Source organism: Bicyclus anynana, chromosome Z, assembly GCF_947172395.1.
Source record: "Bicyclus anynana chromosome Z, ilBicAnyn1.1, whole genome shotgun sequence".
Lineage (NCBI taxonomy): Eukaryota > Metazoa > Arthropoda > Insecta > Lepidoptera > Nymphalidae > Bicyclus > Bicyclus anynana.
In genome coordinates this window covers 19,816,447-19,835,617 of record NC_069110.1, presented here as the reverse complement: position 1 = coordinate 19,835,617, position 19,171 = coordinate 19,816,447, and the positions used below count along the sequence as shown (strand labels likewise).

The 19,171-nt window shown below is 36.4% G+C and overlaps 1 protein-coding gene across 1 annotated transcript in view; it reads right to left on the bottom strand.

The window, feature by feature from the left end:
* LOC112048664 (sodium-dependent noradrenaline transporter-like) overlaps window positions 1-19,171 on the bottom strand; it is a 41,181-nt gene that overhangs the window by 7,451 nt on the left and 14,559 nt on the right. Inside the window, exon 9 of the mRNA XM_024086301.2 lies at window positions 6,045-6,239. Within this exon, the coding sequence (XP_023942069.2) occupies window positions 6,045-6,239 (195 nt within the window). The remainder of the gene's footprint in view (window positions 1-6,044; window positions 6,240-19,171) is intronic.

The window sequence follows — 19,171 nt, the reverse complement described above, 5'->3', positions numbered from 1 at the left end:
CTTAATTCTCTGCGTGTGTGAAGTCTGCCAATCCGCATTGGGCCAGCGTGGTGGACTATTGGCCTAACCCCTCTCATTCTGAGAGGAGACTCGAGCTCAGCAGTGAGCCGAATATGGGTTGATGACGACGAAAGAGTGTATCAATCCGTTCTACAATTATTATAAATGTAACTATAGGGTAATTAGCTGACTGAGTAACCCGTGCTGCAGACGTGCAGTAACTGCACTATTTTAATTAAACAGTCGAACTGTACAGTTAAATCGTATTCCCTCATTCGCACGAGTGTTCGAAACAAAGCGTCGTGCTTTAAAAACGCTGTCGTGTGAACAGGGAACCTGGGAATGCATTTGTTGTATTTGAACGCTTTAACGTCCGTTAAAAAAGCTCTCGTGCGAATGAGAGCTAAGTGTGTAGTGTCAGTTTTAACTCTTTTTTTTGTAACGATTTTGATTGAATTAGATGAAACTGAAAGTAAAGTTTTAAAAACGGAATTCAACTGTAGCTACGAGAGATAAAAATTTACAGCCGTGCAAATAACAAGTTTAATCTCACTACAGCGAGAAAACTGCTATAAACAAGCAATGTAATTACAGTATTACGTACCTTTTCTATGGACTCTGTAGGTCTGTAGGTGTTAAATTCATAACTTCACTTTTTGTGGAGTAACATTATTATCTATACTTAATATATATACTAATATTATAAAAAAAAGATTTGTATTTCTGTATGTAAGAAATAAATTCAAAAATCTACTGGACCGGTTTTAAAGATTTGTTTACCAATAGAAAAGTACATTATAAACAAAGTTGAAAAAATTAAAAAAAATCCTGAATGTCATGAAATTATTAATTACAATCTCAATCAAGCCATCAATATTCTCTTTCAGTGCTTCAGTATATTTGCAGACATTCGGTTATTCTTCCCCACTTTCATATCAAACAACATATAAAACTCTCAGCCGATTTTCATCAAACATATCTAAGAACATTCGCACCTTTAATACAAAAAAAAACTAAATTGAAATCGCTTCATCCGTTCGGGAGCTGTGGAGTTACAGACAGACTTACACGTTAAACTTAGGTATAATACCCCTCATTTTGCGTACGGTTGTAACGTACCCACGGGAATGGGAACCAAGCGGGTGAAACGGCGAGATTCTGCTAGGATTACATAAAGAGGTAATGTCTGTGAGTTTGTGAGATATGGCGTAATCAAGAGGAGCGTGAATCTAGAGCGTAAGTAGCGTTAAAAATACTTGTATCAATAGAAAAATACGTGCTCGTGATAAAGATGCTTGGAGGCCATTAGAACAGCTTCCTCCTCCATACAGCAAGTAGAAGTAAAAGAAATTGCATTGAATTTAACAACTGTAATGATATATGATTTTTGTCAGTTTTTCTCAGCAGAGCCTGCACAAAACCGGAGTTAGCATCTTAACAAATAATTAATCTTGACGTAACTAAGCGTACTTTGTACAAAAAGTAACTTTGTAAAATATTTAATAAGTAGAAAATCGCGTAGATTTTAAAGCGATAAGATAAACCTGTGGATGTGTGCCCTAAAATATTTGTAACGTTGAATTTCGACATTGGCCATGAAAACCGATCGATGAGATCGGGTGGCTTTTGAAGGCCGCCGTCCGTGTATGACCTATGCCGTTGTTGATGTACTGCAATCAATTAACGGCTTTCAATAGTAGTCCATTTAAATGCACGTTGTGTAATCCATCTTCTCTAATTTGAAAATGGATGCGTTAAATGCTAACAGTTGTTCTAGTTAAACTCAACAACGTTTTGAACGTTTTTTATATTTCATTGACTGATTGTTTCTTTTATAAACAATCTTTCTCTCTCTATTTTACGGTAGTATTAGAGCCGTGATAGCCCAGTGGCCTCTGCCTCCGATTCAGGAGGGTGTGGGTTCGAATCCGATCCGGGGCATGCACCTCCAACTTTTCAGTCGTGTACATTTTAAGAAATTAAATATCACGTGTCTCAAACGGTGAAGGAAAAATCATCGTGAGGGAACCTGCACACCAGAGAAATTTCTTAATTCTCTGCTTGTCTGTCAATCAATTGAAGTCTGCCAATTCGCATTGGCCTAACCCCTCTCATCCTGAGAGGAGACTCGAGCTCAGTGATCCGAATATGGATTGATAATGATGATGATGATGGTCGGATTTACAATTTTACATTAACTAAAACAACCATGGTCCAACAACACTTTGCAAGATTTTTTATTTTATTTATTTATTACCAATATTAGTCACACACAAAACTAATAAGGAAAACAGTGGACAAGGAAATATTTATCTCTATACGAGATCTCTGCCAGTGACCCTTGGCAGTGGGAGAGGTTGTAAACAAAAGAAATAGATAGGTACAACAAGAAAAGTGGGGAAACATATTATAAACTAGCGGACGCCCGCGACTTCGTCCGCGTGAAATTTAGTTTTTTACAAATATCTCGAGAAACATGGATTTTCCGAGATAAAAAGCCTATTTATCAATCTAGACTATAATCTATCTCTACTTCAAATTTCAGGTAATTCGGTTCAGTAACCGAGGCGTGAAAGAGTAACAAACATTCATATCATCAAAATCATCAGGTTTTCGCAAATCTCGGGAATCCATAGATATTTTCGGGATAAAAAGTAGCCTATATGTTTATCCAAAAATCTATTTCCATTCCAAATTTCAGCCAAATCGCTTCAGTAGTAGCGGCGTAGAGCAACAAACATCCAAACTTTTTCGAGCCTCAATAGCTCAACGGTAAGAGCGGTCGGACTCATCACCGAGGGGTGGTGGTTCTATCCCCGCGTTGGTCTATTGTCGTACCCACTCTTAATACAATCTTTTCCAATTAGTTGGAGGGGAATGGGAATATTGATTATATTTGAAATCGTCGTTATCAACCCATATTCGGCTCACTGCTGAGCTCGAGTATCCTCTCAAAACAAGAGGGGAAATATAGGCAAATATTCTTTTAAAAAAAGACAAACATACATCTATTCAGACTTTCGCGTTTATAATTTGGTAGGATAGTACGTTAATTTATTTAGGTTTAGTGGGCTACGATTATTATTATGGTATAATAGCTTTTCTTACTTCCAAAAAGCTCTCAACAAAAGCCTGAAGATACATACTTGAGGATTATATCGCCGTGCCTCGGAGAGCATCTTAAACAACCGTTTTCTGTAATTATCATGGTCCGAGAAGAGCCCAAAACAAACTCAGCAAGGGTTTAAATATTGTTACCACCATTTCAATATTATATGATAAATTAAGTACTCAATTTTCGAGTGCAATTTATTTCTAAGGTATTTTGACGTCTATGTAATCATTTTACTATTTTAAAACACCCTAAAATTCGTTTTCATGAATATAATTTTAAAATAATCATATTAAATATCTGTTATAACCACAGAACGCTTTTATATCTGTGGTTATAACATATCTATAGTATAAAATATCTTTGCTTGAAATAACTGAGCATTCAACATTCATCTCTCATATTTCAAGGCATCTACGGGCTACGGCTGCAGAGTTTGCGGGAAACCTGAATATTGTATTGCTACTGTCTCGTTCGCGCTTACGAGCGGTATGGTGAAGTGGGAACGAGCGCGAAACACTTTCGATTGTGACCGTGACCCGGGAATCATGTCAGGGCAACGTAAAGGGCGCCTCCTGGATATAGAGCATCCGCTCACTTACAATAAGGTAAATGAGTCATATCAAATTTAATATAAACAATATTAATTCCGTGTTTCGTGAATAAGAGCAGCAGATGCGTCAAAATTAGATAATTATTTATTAAATTATAAAAAAATACAAAAACCAATAATAATTATTTAAATGTTTAATATATGTATTAAGAGCCGTAATATATCGATATTAATTAATAAAAGTTGAGAATTTCTTATACCTAAAACTGTTAATTGATTATGAAATACGGCTAAAACTCACATGATATTATTACGATCCAAGCTGAGTTTGGATCGTGCCGCGATGCAAGAACCAGCTCATGACTAAGGGCCCCGTATGGGTTCGTAACTAGTCGGGCATACTCCGACCTAATATCACGTGAGTTTTAGCCGTGTTTCATAATCAATTAATATGAATAACACTCACGATAGTTTAAATTCTAAAATACCTAAAACTAAATTAAAAAATCATATTGTATTGTTTTCAAACGTCAATATGCTGTCGACTATGTTGTGACGTCACAATGTCAATCGTCAGACTAATTGGTAACTAACAGTTTCGTCAAACGCTCCGTTTGTAAAGGATTTGTTAACGTGACGACATGAAACAGTTGAAATATAGATCATCATAGCTGACAGGCGTTTTAGCTTGTATTGTCAAAAACCGGACATGTTATAGAAAACTGACCTGAAATTGTAACTAATTAATAATTATATAATTTTATTCGTTTCTATTGGGCTTATTTGCTTCGTTAAATATTTATCTAAACCTTAAATTATTATAATAGTACAGTAGTAATAGTATTTAACAAAACTTAACATTACTTTTGAATTTGATCAATAGGTTCATTATATGCAAGTTGATACAGGTACAATACTGAATGATTTACCAGGTTAGTTAAAAAGATATAAAAAAAAATTAAGTTTGAAAGTTCTAAAGAAATCTTCAAGTGCAAAGCTAACGTCCCCGCCTGCAGCACCACAAAGAATTTAGGCAGAATTGTACTAGTATATCGATATTGTGATACTTGTTTTCCTCTTTTGAGTTCATTACGCTTAGTCAGTCGGGTTTTTGGTTTTTATAATAATATTTTTTGTTTTGATCTTTTTAGTTTCTTCAACACAAACCTCTTATTTTAAATTTATGTAAGTACAGACAATGCCATTCCTGAATTGAACACATTATAGTTAGTAAATTTTACTTCGATGGTCCCAATATAATTGGTAAGCGTTTTTGATAATTTGTGTTAAAACAGTAATATGTACATATTATAATATTTATATTTTTGAAATGGTCTTTTGACGACCTTTCATATGATAGCCATATTATTAGGATATGATAAAAAAAGCTTACCTACCTCCTACCTTTTTTTCATTTACGAGCGCCATTTTGAAAATGTGTATAGCCTATGTCACTAGCACAATTCATACCAACACAATGACACCTCTCAAGTCCAAATCCGTCAAGCCGTTTGGGCTGTAGGGTGTGCCAAAGAAATGGACATACATACACACATACCCACATACATACACTCGAAATACATTACCCTCCTTCTGACGCAGTCGGGTAAAAAAAGCAGTTTGATTGAAACTTACCTTTAAAATTTTGAACAACAACAAATTCCAATATAAATTATGTTAATGTATTCGCTGTAACAGAAATTCAACGTCCCAATACATTCACGAAACAGCCCCGGGAAATATTACATTATTACGAAATATAATAAAGCCCGGCGTAAATATACTGTTGTCGGAAGAGGATTATATTGCAGAGCCTTTATCAGGTTCAAGGTCTATCGATATTCATAATGAAATGCAAAACATTTTCCCGGAACACATAAAATAATATCTGCAGTTATCCATCATGAAAATGTCGGAAATATTTATTAGTTTTGGATTTCCATTATATAATTGTAAGGTACTTTTATTAAGCTGTTGCATAGCTTTTATCAAGCCGTGAAAGCCCAATGAATATGACCTCCGCCTCCGATTCCGGAGAGTGTGAGTTCGAATCCGAGGCATGCACCTTCAACTTTTTGTTTATTTGGAAATATGCCAATTCTTATTCATTGTTTGTGCTTTATTTTATAATAAAAAAAAATTACTAAATAATCACACTTCACACACGTTGAGAATTAAGAAAATTCTCAAGTATGCAGGTTTCCTCACGATGTTTTTTTGCTTCGCCGTTTGAGACAAGTGATGTTTAACTTCTTAAAATGCACATAACTGAAAAGTTAGAGGTGCATACCGATTCGAACTCGCGCCATCCGAGCGGCCATAAATCCACTGGGCTATCGCGGCTTACTAAAAAAAGTAACTAAAATAAGTAGAACTTACCAATATCAAAACAGGGAACGTTGCCCATAGAAACACCCAGAACCTTGTTGGTTTAAAACCAAGCCAGAACTGCACATCATTACTAAACCTCTTAACTCCATACACCCACATAACAATGGCGACCTTGCAACCGCCTAGGTATAGTGTGCAAATGTTGAGCCCGTATAATACGCCTAGTCTTCTTTTTGTTGTAAACTGCAAAGAAAAATAGTTTACAGACGATATAATAAATATTATTTTTTTATTGAGTCGTGATAGCCCAGTGGATATGACCTCTGCCTCCAATTCTGGAGAGTGTGGGTTCGAAACCGGTCCAGGGCTTGCACCTCAAATTTTTCAGTTGTGTGCATTTTAAGAAATTAAATATCACGTGTCTCAAACGGTGAAGGAAAACATCGTGAGGAAAACTGCATACCACAGAATTTTCGTCATTCTTTGCGTGTGAAGTCTGCCAATCCGCATTGGGCCCCCTCAGAACCCCCTCTCATTCTGAGAGGTGACTCGAAGTCAGCTGTGAGCCGAATATGGGTTGATAATGATGAATGATGATTTTATTATTCAATGACAAGTAGACCCTAGAATGATGATTTTTTTATTCAATGACAAGAAGACCCTTCGTAAACCAGAAAGATGTATGGTAATGAAATTTGCTATCGACAGGTCAAGTGATCCAGATCTGTCACTCCCATACATCTTTCTACTTTTCGTAGCGTTAGTGATCGTAGAAAGAGAATCGACGTGTCACTTGGTTAAGGCGGCTGGTAAGGTTGCCAAAACTAATAAAAGATTGATGACCCCATACTAAAGTAATCAGTCCTGATTTAGTAAAGGATTAGTGCGTTCTGTGTCCGACCCCTGATCAAAAACCCAAGCTTTTCATTATATCAGTGCATTAAGCGTTACGCTTTATGTCAATAAAGTCAATATTCATTTATTTCAATTAGGCTTACATACCTACATTATATAATGGTGATAATAATTTGTCAAAAACTTAAAATTAAATTTGCGAGGGTTCCAAACGCGCCTTAGCCATGGGAACAATAAAGATTGCGAACAGCAACATTCAACATTCCAAATGGCGGAAATTTTGTGAAGTATTCAAGTATTTTGATATTTTTCTGAAGGAATTCTTGTTATTAAAAGTTACACAGCAATTCTAACAAAACTACGACTACTTTTGCTAATTAGTGCAACTGACAACCACAAATATTTACTCAAAAGCTGAAAGCGCATTCTTTTTTAAACTCTCGATAAACAAGTGACTCTGCAATGGACAATTTTTAATCAACATTTCCAGATATTTAAGATAAAGATAGTTGATTGAAATGTTTATTATAATTATTTGTATGGTTAAAATTGTAATAAACATTTCAGTAAATAATTATTAATTATATATTAAGGTTTACAATATTTACAATTCTAATCAAATCTACAAATTAGACTCATTATCCTGAGCTATCTTATTAGATAGATAGATGAGTCTAATTATTAGAGATCTCTAATATTTTTTTATAAATTGACCATATCTAATAAACTTAAGTAAATTAAATAGTTAAATATAGCATAAATCTATTGTAATTTGTTTCTCACTCTGTATTTCTAGTCACCGCGGTCGCTATTTTAATAACTTTAGTCAAAAATATAACAAAAAAAAAAGATGGACAAAAACAAAAGGAAGAATATAAAATGCGCGATTAACTTTAAAAGCAGTTTGCCAAGCACGCTTGCCAACTTTTTCACAAAGCAGTGAAAATTATTCTAAATAATTATTATAGGAAGACAATTAAAATAACATAATTAAGAGAAACTCTGCAATTTACTTGTTTTAAGGAAATATAATTTTAATGAGTAATGAGTACTCGTAGTACTTTGGAACTTTTTTACGAAATACGCATTTAGCTAAGTTAATGTGCAATGTACTGTATACATTATATGTGTAATTTAATTACACATCAAATTTTCGGTGTACACCGGTTCAGCCGTTATAGCCCAGTGGATATGACCTCTGTCTTCGATTCGGAAGGCGTAGAAGTTCCAATGAGAGCCGTGACAGCCCAGTGGATAAGACCTCTACCTCTGATTCCGGAAGGTGTAGGTTCGAAGCCGGCCCGGGGCGTGCACCTCCAACTTTTCAGTTGTGTGCATTTTAAGAAATTAAATATCACGTGTCTCTAACGGTAAAGGAAAACATCGTGAGGAAACCTGCAAACCAGAGAATATTCTTAATTCTCCGCGTGTATGCAGTCTGCTAATCCGCATTGGGCCAGCGTGGTGGACTATATTCTGAGAGGAGACTCGAGCTCAGCAGTGAGCCGAATATGGGTTGATAACGAACGAACGAGAAGTTCCAATTCGGTCCAGGGCATGCACCTCCAAGTATTCAGTTATTTATGTAAACCTTTGTAAAGTATGTAGGTACATACACTAATGGTAATGAGGCCATAGTTACATAAGTACGTACGAGTACCTACGAGTACCTACGAGTACAAAGGTGAACTGCTACACGTGATTATAATAATATTTCGTCATTGTTAAGTTGAAATTTCGTTGCCGCTGCTTCAAAACTTGTTGTTGTTAGTAACCTTGGAACAACAAACTATAATTGTATAAGGGCTTCAGAAATTGGCTCGACACTCGTAACCACAGATTGAAGCGTAGTATTCTATAATTGACGTATATCGTTGAGTTCGTCGACGAACACTTAAACGTACCTATTTACTATCATTTTGGGCAAGTCCAGACAAAGTCTATCCGGTTCTTAGTATAGATAAAGCTTTTATAAGTTCGTATATAATTAACTAGCGAACGCCCGCGACTTCGTCCGCGTGGAGTTTAGTTGTTATAAATCCCGCGGGAACCGTGGATTTTTCCGGGATGAAAAGTAGCCTATGTGTTAATCCAGAGTAAAATCTATTTCCATGCCAAATTTCAGCCAAATCGCTTCAGTAGCCGAAGCGTAAAAGCGGAACAAACATACTTACACACTTACACACAAACTTTCACCTTTATAATGTTATAGTAGGATTATTATTATTTCGCAAATTTCAATAAATGCACGGCACAGGGGCCAGATTCATCACCAAGAGGTCTCGGTTATTGTCGTATCCAGTATCCTCCTAACACAGACTTTACTGACTAATTGGTGGGAAACAGGAATATTGGCTACATTTAGTTGATATGGAAAATGTTATTTAAAAAAATATTCATAATAATGTAGCGCGAAAGTGACGGGATAAAGCATATAATCTCTACCTTTGATTCGGGGGGCGTAGGTTCGAATACGGTCTGGTGCATACACCTCAAACTTTTCGGTTTAGTTGTAAGAAATTAAATATCCCATGTCTCAAATGCTGAAGGAAAACCATCGTGAGGAAACCTAGCATACCTGAGATGTTTTTTAATTCTTTACGTGTGTGAAGTCTGCCAATCCGCATTTGGCCAGCGTGGTGGACTAAGGCCTAAGAGAGACTCGTGCTCAACAATGTTGCTTAAGATGATTCATAATAAAAACGTATAACGATGAAAGAAGAAGTGAGGAAATTTAAATGATTAAGTTAAATTAATTTTATTATTCTAGAATGAATGAACCTGCGACCTTTCAAAGCCAGTTTCAAACAACATTTAATAATTACAAAATATGGTAGGTGAATAGTGTGACAAACTTTTATGTATATTATGGATACCATGACGTTGGAAGCGGGCCTCGCTTTTCGTCGTTAGCGTTCGTCGTTGTTAATTTTGCAGCAACAGAATAGTATAGCTGACAAAGACGGTAAATTGGATTTGTGTAAACTCGTTTGATTCAAAGCCTTTTGTTTGAGCTGAACACATTAACAAGAAGTCAGTTAGCCGACTTCAAATTAAGGTTAGCTTTTAATCTGATATATCAGAGAATATGAGAATAAAATTACCTTTGACAATCGTAAATGTGGCTTACTAGTGGTAAAAGAAATCAGTAGTTTCAGTTGATGCAGAGATAACCCCCTACAACATCACAAACTTTACCTCTTTATATTATTAGTATAGATATAAACGAAAGTCGGTCTATTTTTTACCTTTTCTCTTTTTTTTTATTTTCTATAAGTTAGCCCTTGACTACAATCTCACCTGATGGTAAGTGATGATGCAATCTAAGATGGAGGCGGGCGAACTTGTTACGAGTAGGATTAAATCCACACTCCTTTCGACTTTTACACGACATCGTACTGGAACGCCAAATCGCTTGGCAGTACGTCTTTGTCGGTAGGGTGGTAACAGGCCACGGCCATAGCCTCCCACCAGCCAGACCTGGACCAATTAAGAAAACCTCAATCGGCCCAGCCGGGGATTAAACTCAGGACGTCTTGTAAATCCACCTGGTAAACTAAACTGATATAGATGAATTTTGGAGACTATGGAGTATACATACGCGATGTATGTGAAAAACAGATTGTTTTATGGACGGAGTCGCCTGCTTTCGTTATAATCAAAAATAGTTATTGAAAGTTTCGTAGAGATCTGCCGCAAATATGCTGATACGACAAAAAGCTTATTAAACGCGAAAAGTCACAGATGTTAAAAATTATTCATATTAAAAAAGTAGCGTAATGATAAATATACTTTTGCACGTATTTTTCTTTTATAGGCATTGTTAAGGAATAAAAATAAAAGTCAAAGTACAAATTAAACATGAGAGAGCAAATAATAATATAAAAACAATGCTTGAAAAAATACACCGGTAACTTTAAAAAGCTCAGTGCAAAAATATTCAACGTGAATATAACCAAAGTATTACCATTGAGCACACATTTTCCCGACCAACATTCCGTTTTTCATCGGGAATTTTCCAAGAAATTCATAACGTTGCAGGGGCAGTCGATTTTTGTACATTTTTCTCTAAACCGCTCTGCCTGTGCATTGCACGGTAAACGATTAAGCTTTAGCCGTGGAATCATGTTGCGGTTATTTTATTGCATGAATTTTACGTAAACTTTTATAAAAACCACTATTTTATTAAACTGTCACCGTGTTTTTTATTTCGCCGACCAACATTCGTAATGAAAACGTTCCAAAAATAAATGTGACCGGATATTTATCATATTGGTAGGTGTATCGTACCATTCAGACGTGAAATAAAGCAATTTACGAACGTAAAAGTGTAATATTGGTAGGACGATCGAAACATTTTAAAAATAAATAGTCGTCTTTATTAATACACTACCGCGACTTCGTCCGCGTGAAACCCTACTACTACTCCTACCCCTACCCTAGCCTACCCCAACCTTACACCTACCATACCCCTATTCTACCCCTACTCTACCCCTACCCTATCTTTACCCTACCACTAACCTACCCCTACCCTACCACGCGACGGCGACGGAAGCTTAAAAACGCGTTTTCTCAACATTTCCCTTCACTGCTCTGCTCCTATTGATCGTAGCGTGCTAAAAAGTATATCTTAACCTGCCCAGGAATATGAAAAATAATTGTACAAAGTTTTGTTAAAATTCGTCGAGTAGTTTTTGTGTCTATAACGAACATACCACGCGGCAGAAGCTTAAAAAATTGAGTAACATCTCCCGTTTTCCCAACATTTCCCTTCACTGCTCTGCTCCTATTGATCGTAGCGTGATGAAAAGTATACTATAACCTGCCCAGGAGTAAGTAGAATAATTGTACCAAGTTTTGTTAAAATCCGTCGAGTAGTTTTTGTTTCAAAGACAGACAGACATACAAAAATTTTACTGATTGCATTTTTGGCATCAGTATCGACCACTAATCACCCCCCCTGATAGTTATTTTGGTAATATTTTTCATGTACAAAATTGACCTCTCTACAGATTTATTATAAGTATAAATAATAATTTATAAATGTCTGTCTGTGATCAAAATCTGGGTTTTCCCTTCCACAAACAGCTAAAAACTTAAAATGATGGCGTTAGACTGGATTTAACACTAAGGAGAGTTATAGTATTTACTCTGGTTATTGAGTGCAAGCTAGTAAGAGCGTGATCGCAGATATTCACATGTTGCTAGTAGCGAATAGTTAAAAATCACAATGAAATAGATTAATCCATCAACAAAGCTTTCAAAAATATTTTGACCTCATAGATATCAAGATACCTGTAGTACGACCCAGCTTCGGCTCTTGAAAATTACAATTCATTGCTCTACTAGTTATAATATAAATAGATATAAATAGATACACGAGTATCGTAGTCAGTTGATCCGATAAACGAGTACTTCTCGATAAGCGCGCCTTGCAATAAATATTCAAGTTAATTTTCCACATGACGACAATCTGGTGAAAGCTGAAAAGGAAAAAGTATCATTTCACCCGCGTGGTTCCCGTTCCCGTAAGAATACGGGGATAATATAGCCTATAGCCTTTCTGGATAAATGGGCTATCTAACACTGAAAGAATTTTTTTAAATCGGACCAGTAGTTCCTGAGATTAACGCGTTCAAATAAACAAATAAACAAACTCTTCAGCTTTATAATATTAGTATAGATTACCGTCATGTAAAGAATAAGCGTATTATTATATATGACCCTTTTTATATAAGAAAACTAGCGGTGAAATTTGATGTTAACTTTCAACTACCCCTACGCTACCCCTACCCTACCCCTAACTTACCCTACCCTACCCTACGCCTACACTACCCTTACCCTACCCCGACCCTACGCCTACCCTACCCTACCCTACCCCTACCCCTGTTTCCAATTTTCTATCAAAAGTACCTTCTCCTAACAATAACAAACACATCAAAAAAAAAAAGTGAAATCGGTCCAGTTGTTCACGCGTGAAGGTGTGACCAAGGGATAAATTGATTCATTTTTATATATATTTGATGGTTTATAAGTTAATAAGAAAATGTTATAGTGAAAAATAAGAGTTAGAGATAGAGATAATGAGCAGAAAATTGGCTTTCGGGAATGGTAAACGGTGTTGTGTACGCAATTCTGAGTAACTACCGAATGGACTCTTCGTAGAATTCCTATCAGGAACCAAACAAATTTCGCAGAAATTCCCAAACACATGCGTTACTCGGCTAGCAGTATCTCAATTTCACACGTGGGCCACGTGTGAAATTACAGAGATAAAAGACCAATTAGTTGGAAAAGACTGTATTAGAAGTGGGTACGACAATAATAATCAGATAATTAAATTCATAAAATTATTAAATTACATATAAATGCTAATGTTAGTAATGTATTAATGTATTAATGTTAGTAATGTATAATGAAGTTTCAACCACGTTTTAGGAAAAGAAAAATAAACAAACATGAATATTATTTACAGTAAGCCCTTGACTGCTTTCTCATCCGATGTTTAGTGACAATACAGTCTAAGATGAAAGCGGGCTTACTTAGAAGAGGTACAAGATTATTCTCTGACCGTTTTCATGCGGTATCATACCGGGGCGCTTGGCGGTACTGCCACGGCTAATGCCTTCCTCCAGACCAGATCTGAACTAGGTCGCGGACGTCCGCTAGTACTTGTAATAAATCTGTAGAGAGGTCAATTCTGTACATGAAATAAATTTCCAAAATAACTATCAGGGGGTCATTAGTGATCGATACTGATGCCAAAAAAGGAAGCGGTAATTTTTTTGTCTGTCTGTCTGTCTAAACTACTCAACGCATTTTGATGAAACTTAGTACAATTATGCTTCATACTCCTGGGCAGGTTATAGTATACTTTTCATCACGCTACGATCAATAGGAGCAGAGCAGTGAAGGGAAATGTTGGGAAAACAGCGATACTACTAAAGAGGTCTAAGGGCGAAGTCAAAATCAAAAAAAATCAAAAATCATTTATTTCAAGTAGGCTCAGTTTACAAGCACTTTTGACACGTCAGTTGACTATTTGTAAAGATTCTACCACCGGTTCGGAAGGCAGGTTCTGCTGAGAAGATACCGGCAAGAAACTCAACAGTTGCTCTTTTGAAAAAGTCATACAGTATTATAATTTACAATTGAAAAAAGTCGTGGGCGCTAGTGATGTATAAGATGATATAAGTAAGTAGGGGCAAACACTACATATCACAGAGCTGGCGTTAATATTGAACCAGGGTGAGCCAAGTTTACGTGAAGCTTCTATAAATTCTAGTTATTACACGGAGATTAGCTTACACGAGCGTAAATAACCTTGATGTTAACTAAGCGCTAATGCTTCCTAAGATTACCTATACCACACTCAGAGCAAACAGTAGTTAGAGATAATACTCGTAACATGAACTTTCCAATACACGCTGTACGGAGAATTCATAATTGGCACACCCACCTAATAGCTTAACTTTACTTTGTAAGTTCATAGGTGCATATGAACCAAGGTTAAAACTTAGTATGACTCGTGTAAGTGATGTTTCACATAGAACGTGTGAAAGATGTAACCTTTTCAAAGTAGAAATTGAGCTCTTTTTATTATTTGATAGCGGGTAACGTACAGTGTAGCGACGGGAGCGACGGAGAGGCAAAGCCTCGGGAGGTAAACAAAGGGAAAGCGCCACGATTTTGTCAATTGAAAATAAAAGAAAATAGCCGGCCTTTGTTGCCGGCCGCCACAAGTGGATTGTGTTTCAATAAAATGAATCCCCAATGTATTGCTAAGCACAAAACACGCAAACCGATTAATCTAATATTTTCTTTTTTCATAGTTTCGTTCAAGCCTTATAGAAAATATAAGAAAATAACGAAGGGACAGAGATGAAAGACGAAATATCTTAGCATTCCATAGATACCATGATGGTGCCGAGTTCATTGTGTGGCAAAGAGAAAAACTCCGAGCAGATTCCCGAACTTGTGACCAATAGGTGTAGGGTTAAGGACGTTCTTGACAGTTAACTAACATTTACATAATAATATTTATTCACTTTTATAATGTGGTCCTTCGGAATGTTCGTCTCTCACGGCACAGTAATCTCTATAAGTACTGTATGCTTAGTTTGCTTAGCTATGTGAGTAAAAACCCCTACCTATTGGTTGGATGTAAACCAACGAGTACAACAACATTGCTGTACCTATTGCCACGCCAAAAACAAAGCACAGTATAGCAAGATTTTTCAGTGTCTTTCCTCCATCATATTAAGTTACTCTTGTCTAGAAGAGTCATTTTAAAGGCATTAAGATAGAATTTTAATAAGCCAGGAGACCAGTCATATAGAGCCACTTTAGCGCTTCAGGAAAGAACTCACGAATATATATTTCACGAAAAATCACTCATTTTGGATTTATAAGTTCTTTGCATACTCTTTGTAGCTGTCACTTTCATTTTAATGTAAAAATTATTTTATTGTGTCTTGGTCTCCCTTATTTTTACTTGCACCCAACCCAACCTTTTCAGTCTATTACATTAAAGCTATTCACCTGCGCACCTGCCATAAATTATTTATGGAATTGAAGCCTTGAATTTAATTAATTGGACAGTAATACTTTTTATGTTGGAAAGGGTATATTTCGAAGTTGGATTTAAATTTGAAAATAAAATCCAACCTTAAAAAGGTAGGAAAAACAGGGATGTTATTTCTTTTTAATTGGAAAGGGTATAACCCCTAAAGTGAATTTTGTATGAATATAATTTTTTCTTACACTTCAGTCGTTTTATTTGATAAGTTTCTAAAAGAACCACGTGAGAGAACACTGCCCGAGAAACCAAAATCCTTTGATATACCCTGAATTAATACATCATCGACTTATAACTGCCTCCAATCATGTTTTTGGAGTTAGAGAGAGATGAATAAAAAAAAGTTAGTCGTATTGAAAAAAAATATATTATCTTTTTACAGAAGAAAGGATAAAAGATGTTATATTAGAAAGGATATGAGATAAGAGATTAATGTCGTAAAACTGTTAAAGCTTCAATCAGGTTTATGTGAATAGACACTATTTTAACTTCACCGTTAAAGGATGAAACACGGGCACAGAGTTGGTGTTGTAGGGTATTAGTTTACATTTTATGAAGCACTTTAATTATATTGCAGTCGAATAAATGTCGTTAATACAGCTTTTATTACAACATAGACTTTAATTTATTATGGTTACGGTTTTACCTAGTTTAAGGGCCAGGATAACTTTGTAATCAATTATAAATTATTACAATAAATATTTCTTATTTCTATTTATATTAGTATATGTATTAGTTATATATCCATGGAAATGGGAACTACGCAGATAAAACCATTAAGAATTTTCTAGTGGCTAATAAAAATAAATGACAAATACTTAAATAGATCCGGAGAATACCCCCCTACAACCACACAAACTTTCTTTATAATCTGAATATATAAATGCGAAAGGTACTTCAAAGATGAAAGTTGGTAGGGAAGTAGTTTACAGTTAGTAGATGTCTGTTAAAAATGTAATGAATGTGTGTGTAAGCCGTGATAGCCCAGTGGATATGACCTCTGCCTCCGATTCCGGAGGGTGTGGGTTCGAATCCGGTCCGGGGCATGCACCTCCAACTTTTCAGTTGTGTGCATTTTTAAGAAATTAAATATCACGTGTCTCAATCGGTGAAGGAAAACATCGTGAGGAAACCTGCATACCAGAGAATTATCTTAATTCTCTGCGTGTGTGAAGTCTGCCAATCCGCATTGGGCCAGCGTGGTGGACTATTGGCCTAACCCCTCTCATTCTGAGAGGAGACTCGAGCTCAGCAGTGAGCCGGATATGGGTTGATGACGACGAGATGTCTGTTAAGAACGGATTTAGCAAGACGGTCGGTATAAGGAGGTGTAAGAGCGGACGAAGTCGCGGGCGTTTGCGTATTAGTATAGATAAAGAAATACGAGTGCACCTGTTGACTGAATTGCGAAATTACGTGCTAAAACGCTTAAGTGAGCCAATCATCAGGTGACGTAATCGAACGCTATGGGGGGCTATTTTATCTACCACCCGTTGCGAAGGGGAAATCTTTTCCATGTTGAAATTATAGAGCTAAATTGAATGGATTGTAATTAGGGTACAATTTACGTGTTTACGATGAAAACGCTTCAAGTAAATATGCGCGTTAGTAAATAAACGTAATTGCGTTATTACTTCACTTCTATGTGTTATTGCTATTTATCGAACATTAGGCGTTTAAGTCATTATATTGAGGACTAGCAAGTGCCTTCGACATTGTTCGCGTGAAATTCGGTTTTTCACAAATCTTGTGGCAAACATAGTTTTTTCCGGGGAAAAATAGCCTTTTTTATGTTGTTCAACAACCTAATACCCAAAATCCTTTGTCACCATCCTAGATGAAAGGAACTGTAAGCGATATTTCCAAAACGCTTAGGCAAATGCATTTTAATGTTTAGTCATTCGTTTTATAACGCAACGGTTATTCGTTATGAGACGAATGTCCGCTAAGCATGTAATTAACTTTAACTCTGTACTTCGAGAATTTAGGTATTTCATCCAAAGTAAAGTAAAAAATCCTTGGCAGTGGCACGCGACATCGCCCTCAACTTATCGAGCCGAAATAACTATTATTAACCATTCTATCTATACTAATATTATAAAGAGTAAGTAAGTTTAAGTGTAAGTTTGTAAGTTTGTAAGTTTGTAAGTTTGTAACAATTTTTTGAAATTGGGTAATCTTCGGAACTACTGCACCGATTTTAAAAATTCTTTCACCAGTAGAATGCTACGTTATCGGGGAGTGCTATAGGCTATATTTTATATTTCTATCATATATAACTACTGAGATATCGCGGGTTTTCTCTTACAGGTCAGACCGAAAAACTTACTTATTCGCATGCGCTGCCTCAACCATTGCGTATAACTGAAATAAATGTATGGAGGCTTTTTGAACCTTTAATAGTTCTACAAAAAAGTCCGCGACACCATATATCTATCTTTTATATTTTAGCAGATATAGTACCTTTAGTACTTTAATAAATTATTTAAATTTTAAATTAAGGTTTACGTCATTATTTACACAACTAAACTTAAATCCTTATCAAAATAAATTATTTAATAATCACAAGTATATTATAGAGATAAGATTTGCCCTTTACAGTATGTTAATTAGTTATATAGTTTCGGAGATAATACAAAATTTCTGAAAGTCGCAGAAATGCCGCTATATGACGCCCCGCGGTTTCAATTACGTGGTTCCCGTTCCCGTATGAATATGACGACCAAACATAGCTTATGACACTCGCAAATAATGTAGCTTTCTATTGGTAAAAGAATTTTCCAAATCGGTCCAGTAGATCCAGAGATTACCCCCGACAACCACACAAACTATACCTCTTTATAGTATTAGCATAGAAGTCGCTTGGGAAATTATAGTCTTTTGGTCATTGCACCACGCACAAAAGGCTGGACCAATTTTGCTGAGGGTGGGGATAGGATAGAGGTAGGGAAGGGGTAGGATAGAGGTAGGGTAGGGGTAATTTAGGGAAAGTGTAGGGTAGGGTAGGGTAGGGTACGGATAAGGTAGGAGTAGTGTAGGATAGGGGCAAGGTAGAGGTAGGGGAAGGCTAGGAACGTATAGGGTAGGGGAGGAGTAGGATAGGGGTAGGGTAGGGTAGGGGTAGGGTTCGGGTAGGGTAGGGTTAGGGTAGGGATAAGGTAGGTGTAGGGAAGGGTTAGGGGTAGCGGTAGGGTAGGAGTAAGGTAGGGTTAGGGTAGGGGTAGATTAGGAGTAGGGTAGGATAGGATATGGATAGGTTACGGGTAGGGTTAGGGTAGGGTAAGGTGGGGGGAGGGAAGGGTTAGCGTTAGCGGTAGGGTAGGAGTAAGGTAGGGGTAGGATAGGGTAGGGTAGGGTAGGGTTGGGTAGGTTTACGAGCAGGCTAAGGTAGAGGTAGAGAAGTTTACATCAATTTTTACGCGGACGAAGTCGCGGGCGTCCGCTAGTAGTCTATATATATAGCTGATGAAGACTAAGCTTCTCTCTTCAAATATTCTATCCAGTCAGTCTGTTACCGCTAAAAAGAAATACACAGCCACGTACCGATATACATTTATTATTTTAATGAAAACATTCTCTCAGATATTTATAAGAATAAAGTGGGACGATCCAATGAAATTGTATAACGTCCCGCGGAACGGTAAATAACCCACGCTATATTGCGACTTAACGTGATTGGCATTTGCAATTGCTAATTGCTACCTACTGCATTAATATGTCTTCTATTATATGAAAATTGTCC